The 6,878-nt window shown below is 51.3% G+C and overlaps 1 protein-coding gene across 3 annotated transcripts in view; it reads right to left on the reverse strand.

The window, feature by feature from the left end:
* The window catches only part of TBC1D2 (TBC1 domain family member 2), a 45,685-nt gene extending 38,813 nt beyond the window's left edge, over positions 1-6,872 (reverse strand). Inside the window, exons 1-2 of one of the 3 annotated variants that reach the window (XM_010977468.3) lie at positions 6,337-6,872; positions 2,818-2,959 (exon numbers count right to left, since the gene is read on the reverse strand). In XM_010977468.3, coding sequence (XP_010975770.1) covers positions 2,818-2,959; positions 6,337-6,711 — 517 coding nt within the window. In that variant the 5' untranslated portion in view covers positions 6,712-6,872. The remainder of the gene's footprint in view (positions 1-2,817; positions 2,960-6,336) is intronic. The other 2 variants (XM_010977469.3, XM_031450081.2) reach the window with 2 other exon arrangements.
* Positions 6,873-6,878: the final 6 nt, after the last annotated feature.

Below are 6,878 nucleotides of genomic sequence, written 5' to 3' on the forward strand. Positions count from 1 at the left end.
TGTGTGACCCTGGACAGGCCTCTTAACCTCTCTGAGCCTCTTCTGAAAAACGGGAATAACACTAACTACTTGAGATTGCTGTGAGGCTGAGAAAACAATGCATATAAACTGTGAGAACAGAGTCAGTAAGTGGTATGCATATTTCTATGACATACATTTAAAAAAGTCCTTTGTAAACTGTGTCCTACTTCGGCAACATGCTAACATTATTATAAATTTGTTGACTTCCCCTCCATCCTTTTCAGCTCTTGTGGAGACCAGTGTTTAGGTAAAGTATAAAATAAAGGTGTAAAAGCTATAGAGAACATGCCTATATTGCTCAAGGACTGTGGTAAGACACTTTTACAAGCTGATGTGTCTGTGACTCAAGGTCAGATGAGAGTGTTGGTTTTCGCTGCCCTGGGAGCAGGCCCCTGCTTCCTCCCAGGAAGGGTGGAGACTGGAGAGGTGGGGCAGCCTCCAGTCTAATCCTGGGTCTGCCAGTTTGCTCAAGACTCTAGAAATTTCTTTCTGGGTAGACTAGGGAAGGTTATACAGGAGCCCTGGGTCCAGGAGGGTGAAGGCAGGCTGTGGGACAAGAGAGGTTTCAGGAGAAGCCCACATCCCTGCTTCCTGCGTCTCCTCCCCAAGTGCCCCTGTCAGGAGACTGGAGCCTGGTCATTATGGCAATCGCTCCCCTCCCCTGATGCTCACAGCACAGGCTGGCCCAGAAGAGGCTGACCGAGTGTGCTGAACCGAAGCCATTCTTCTGATTACCCAGTTCTACTGATTTCAATTCTGGATGCTCGGGAATTGTCAGGTGGAGGGCTTTTTGTTGCTTCTAGTCTGAAGCTGATCCGGCAACCATGTAAACTCAGTTTGCAGTTTCCCGCACAGCTGGGGTGCTGAGTCTCCGGCAGATGGGAGTGGAGGGTGAGCAGAGGTGCAGAAGCAAAAGCAAACAAACCCTTCCTCAAAGAAAGTCCTTACAAGCATAAAAGCCCCAGCAAGTTCTCTGAAACAATTATGGATGATTATTATAGACCCTAAAAAGAGGCACTTATCATGACAGTGACAGCATGCAGGTATACACACAGTGACAATTTTACAGGCCAGCTCCCACGTACTGAGCTCTCACACTGTGCCTGCCATTACACTGAGGGCTTTTCTTTCCTTTCCTCATTTAACGATAAAATTCGATGTATTCACTCACACATTCACTCAGCAAATATCGACTGTGCCTGGCAGGGCAGCAGGTAGGGGAGACACAGGTGACAAAGACACAACCCTTGCCCTTCAGGGCCAGAGGGCAGAGACTGACAAGGATGCTCTAATTACAACAAAATGTGACAGGCCTTGTTGGAACCATCCGCAAAAAGTGTTGAGGGCTCATACAAGTCCAGGGGGCACAGTCCGGGAAGGCTTCCGAGAGGCGGTGGCAGAGGAGGAGGTGACAGTGGAGCTCGGCCACAGAGACTAAGCCAGAGCTCACCAGGCAGAGAGGAGCGAGCAGACATGCCTCTGGTGCTGCTGCAAGTGCGCGCCGGGGGAGCGGGCAGAGGGGAGACGAGGAAGGATGAGGCCTGAGTTTGGTGCTAAAAAGCTGGGACTGGGTCTGGGACATGGTGGGTGGCTATGGAAGCTGGGGTGGGGTGGGGAGCTCAGGTTTTCATTTGAGGAAGCACACTTGGCTGTAGTGAAGGGGATGGGTCTGAGGTGGCAGGCTGGGACACGGGGACATCAGAGAGGAGGCTGCTGTGGTTTCCAGCTAACAGTTGAGGCCTGACCCAAGGCAACAGAGGTGAGGAGGGCCTGGGTCTGAGGTGCAGGCCAGAGGGCAGACATCGCCAGCCCAGGGGACTGAATGGACTGACTATCAGAGATCTAGGAAGGAGCAAGAGGGCTCCCAGTTGCTGGGGCAACTGGGTAAATGAAGGCCATTTACTGAGGGAAGGAAAAGTGGGGAGGAGAAGGCTAAGGGCAGATGAGCTCAGTCTGCAAAGCATCCAGGTACTGGGGTCTAGGCAGCGCCCGGCCACAGGTCCTGCTCTCGCCCACTGTTTCCCTGTCAACTGAGGCTGCGGTGTGTTAGACACACTGCAGCTCTGTGCTGGGACCTCACTCTCCACACTGTCACAGGGGCAGCTCTCTGGGTTGTCTGTCCCAATTCTAAAACCTGCCAATCATAACCCTGGCTGCAGCGTGGGTGGGAGGGTATGAGCTCCTAGACTCCTCCATGCTGAGATGTTTTAGGATTTGGGATCAAGAAACTTCATTTGTGGGCCACATGGGGGTAAAGATTCTGCCTTATGGGGCCATTGATGATAAAATCATTGATTTACCCAACCCACAGCACAAAAGCATTTACCTAATAAGCGACAACAATAACTGTATTTTCTCATTAACCTTCCTTGTAGCAGCTCTGTGAGTTTCATTTCTTGAGCTCTTCCCACAGCTGTCATCATCACAATAGTAGCTGACATTTAAGCTCTGACAATAGGCCGGCATTGTTCCAACCATGTAAGGTGTATGGATTCATTTAATCCTCATAATAACCCTAAGAAGCAGGCATAGTTTACAGGAAAGGAAACTGAAGCTCAGAAGGGTTAAGCAACTTGCCCAAGGCCACACAGGATTTGGAATTGAATCTAGGCAGCTTGGCCTCAGAGCTCATATTCTTGCCCTCGATGCTGTACTGTTGCCCTAACTGATCCTGAGTCACATCCCTGGCTCTGCTTCTTTAGCAGATGGTTCCCCCCACTCACTCCCAACAGGAGAGTAAAGGCTTGGTCACCAAGAGCCCTGGGTGTGCAAGCAGGAGGCAAGCCCATTGGGTACCTAGCTCGAGGCGCAGGGCGGGCCCATTCCCAGCCAGGGCAGCGTCAGGGGTGGCAGGAGGTGCAGGTGGGCTGTTGTGGAACTCCCAGCGCTTCATCTGCAGCTGCTGCAGCCAGTACAGCATCGCTTGCTTGGTGGCGGCCTGAGAAGCACAAGGGTTAGTTGGCAAGGCCCTGTGCCTGCATCGTGGCACTGGGTGTGGGACGTAGGGAGGTCATGGGAGGCTTGGCAACTCTCTCCTTCCCAGGGGAAAAGAAACTGTCACTGCGGATGGGTGCCCACCTCTGAAACACCACCTGCTTCTTTGCCACAGAAGATACTCAGGCTCTGATCTCCCCACTCAGAGGTTCCTTAGCCTTTCTGGGCCTCAGTTTTGTCATCTGTACTATGGTGATGATAACCCTCATTTCCTAAGGTGGTTATGAGGGTGAAATGAGGTAAGGAAAGTAAAGTGTCCAGCACAGTTCCTGACACACAGCAGGTGCTCAAAATCTGCTCACTGGATAAAGGAACTTGGAGATGCTAAGAGAGAGGGAGAGGGCTTTGAAATTCTGACCCGGCTGGGGCTCTGGTAGCATCACTGTGTTCCCGTGTGGCATCTCAACGTCCTAGCTGACCTTGTGGAATGGGGAGAATCCCTCCTGTTAGAGGGAGGCACTGAAATCATGGATATGATTGGGACCTGAAAAGCCATCCACACACTACAACAACTACAGTGCACCCTCCAGGCAGCCCACATAGGGTATGGTTGACATCGCCCATTAGTCTCCCAGCACTAGATGGTCCAAATGCCGACTCTCACATCCATTACATTGCCGGGTCCTCCACCGGGGAGGCAGGGCAGGAGTGATCAGGCCCCTTCCACAGATGGAGAAACTAAGGCTCTGGAGTCTTCTCCGCAGGTGGTGGTAGAGCTGGTCCCAAAACCTGGGTCTCCCACCTCTAGGCCAGAGATTTGTTAATTTACGGCCAGGAGATTGTGGCTCACACAGAGAAGGCCTGGGATCAGCTGGGCCATAGAGGCTGGGCAGCTCACTGCAGGTGGATTGGGAGCCTCACAGAGCTGCCCTCAATCAGAACAATGAGAACAGCAGAAGCTATGGGTGACCAGGGCAAGCCTCTCTCTCATGATGACCACAGGTGAGGTGTGCACGAGCTCATGAAAGAGGCCTTCAGCCTGTTGCGGAGGTATCGAGTCACATAAAACCATGCCCACCATTCTTCTCTTTCTATATACTTTTCGCAAGAGATCTCAGCCCTGCCCAGGGTTTCACCATGACCTTGTGTGACAAGCCCCAGTCCATACCCAAACACCCTATTTTATTGATTAATTGGACAGGTGTATATTGAGCATCTACTATACATGTCAGGGACTGTGGCAGGCATGGGAGACACTGTGGTAAGCCAACACACATGGCCCCTATCCTCTTGGAACTTAAGAGTCTACAGGGGGCAACAGATGCCTGCATGTCCTATGGACTCCTCATCCTGGGTTCCCTCATATCAGTGACTGGCCTGACCATGCAGTCAGCCAGTTGCACAAGGCAGCTCTGACTCCTCCCGCACATCCCGAGCCACCCCTATTTGTCTCCCTTCCCACTGCCACAGCTCTCGCTCAGCCATCATTCTCTCCTGACCACCTCCTGATGGACCACAGCTGGGCCACAGCCTTACCTTCTCCTAATTTGTTCTCTACCCAATAGCCATACAACTTTCTCAACATTCTAATCTCGCAGTGCTTCCTTGCTTAAAGCTCTGACAATTTCCCACAGCCCATAAGACAAAATCCAAGCTCTCTGGCCAACCTCATGAATGGCCTGCCCTCAGGCTTCTGCTCTCCCACTCTGACTTGTGGGCCCCTCTACATCCCAGGCTTCTGGGATTTGCCTGGACATTCCAGGCTGTTTTCCTGTTTTTGCTCATGGGGGTCTCTTGGCCTGGAATATCCTTCTTCCTCTTGTCTGCTTGTAGAAAACTGATTTCCTTTTTCAAGTCTCAACCTGTCATCGCCCGTTTCGTCCTCCTCCTCCTTTCTGGATAGCCCCACCTACTCAGTGGAAGAGACCCCTCCTGTCACGATGTCTTTCTGGTACCAACTTATCATAGTGTCTCTATAAAACAGTTTACTCGCATGCCAGTCTCCCTGTTGGTCTCTCTCACCAGGACTTAAGCTGTTTGAACACCAGGGAGCTGGTCTGATTTGGCTCCACATCCCAGTGCCTAACAGTGCTAGACACACACAGGGGTCAATGGAATAGTAAACGGCATATGTTGGAGACTGTGTAGACAGCATTCAACGTGTGGGAGGAAAGACATGACCCATAAGCCACATTACCCCTAAAACGCCTGCCTTCCTGGCATGGAATTCCTGATTTGCATTATTTTTTGCAGATTCCCCCAGCCTGGTCACATACAGGGGAACTAAAGTTGTGGGCTCAACAGATGCCCAGTTGGCTGGAGGTGAGGGTGGAGATGTGGGAAGATGGGGTGGGGTGGTGCGAGGGTGGGTGGAGACTGGACCGGAAGACAGTCTCCTGGCACACCCGTCTCTGATGAATGTGAATCCTAGAACTCTTAGCCCACATCTGTCTTTCCAGTTAAGTTCTGGGGCCCTCCCTCTTGACATGACATGAACTTTCTGACCTTGCTTCCATTGCTATGTGTCTTCATTCAACAAATGTTTATTGAGCCACTATGTGACAGTCTGTATTCAAGGTGCTGAGATTAATTTAACAACTTGTAGGTGCCTGTGATGTGCTAGGTGCTTACACACCTTGTTTTAAATCTCACAAACTGTTTAGGTACAATGAGGTTAACTTGCTCAGAGTCACACAGCTAGTAAGTAGCTGATGTAGAATTTGATCACAAGCATGTCTGACTTCAAAAGCACATGGCCTTCACATTGTTTCAGGTTTTCTCAGGTAAATATGACGATAAAACAAAACCTACTGGTGAGAAAACAGGTTTCGGCATGCCTTGATGAACAATGTGGGTTCATCAGTGAAACCTAAGTGTTTATCTCCAAATCTCTGCCAGTTTTCTCAGCATTCTCTCCCCTTGGCCACAACATCAAGAAAAGTGATTCAGAATCCGGGCCTTGAGAGAAGATTGCAAACCTCACATCTCGACTGTAGTTTTAGCCCCAAGTAAGAAAGTTAAGAGTAACTGCATTGTTAGCCACGCCCAAAAGTAAAAGTTCTGATACGGTACTGAGAAGTAGAAAAACTATGGGATACACCATTTTTTAGTTGCATGACCTCGGACCAGTCACTTCACCTCTTTAGAAGTTTCTTGATCCGTAATATGGGTCCATCATCCCTGCCTTTGTTTTGGGAACTCAATTAGGAAATGGATGTGAATGCACTTTGGAAAATACAAAACTCTGAGCACCCAGGGTTCACTGGAGTGCTCAGGGTCGGTGATCGTTGTTCCAGTAAGTTTCCTGTGACCACCCACCTGCGCCTGGCCGTGCCTTGGGATCTCACCCCAGCTGAAAAGGAAAAAAGCTGTCCCATTTACCTTCAAAGTAATAATCCGGCTGGGAGTCTTGATTTCGAAAGTCCCTTCCTCAGCGTCTGCCTTGCAGTCAAAGACTGCACTGGAGACGTCGATGCTGTCCAAGGGATTGGCGTCCTGTGCGGTCCGCGAATAATACAGGTGACATTTCCTCTCGTCGTAGAAGAACCAGCGGGATTTCCAGCCCCGGATGGGCCCTTTGCCTCCAAACTTACTTAGATATCCACAAAGTTTCTTAGGAGTTGTCTCCAGGGGCCGGGCGCAGCCCTCCGGCTCCTCGGGAGGCAACACCTCGCGGCCCTTGGCCGAGCCGGCAGGCTCTTCGGACCTGGGGGCGGAGGAGCTAGACTCCGCGGGGTTCTCCTCGGCGCCCTCCATCGCTGATAGGGACCACCGAGGGACTGGAGGTCAGCAGCTGAACTCCAGTCAAATCTCGGAGACCGAGGGGAAATCTTTTAAGAGGGCGCTTTCTGGATGGGGCGGGGCCAGTGGTGACCCGCCCCCAGGAGACGACGGAGGAACACGGCTGGCTGCTGTGAGTGCAC

The sequence above is a fragment of the Camelus dromedarius genome, chromosome 10 (assembly GCF_036321535.1).
Source record: "Camelus dromedarius isolate mCamDro1 chromosome 10, mCamDro1.pat, whole genome shotgun sequence".
In the NCBI taxonomy this organism is placed as follows: domain Eukaryota; kingdom Metazoa; phylum Chordata; class Mammalia; order Artiodactyla; family Camelidae; genus Camelus; species Camelus dromedarius.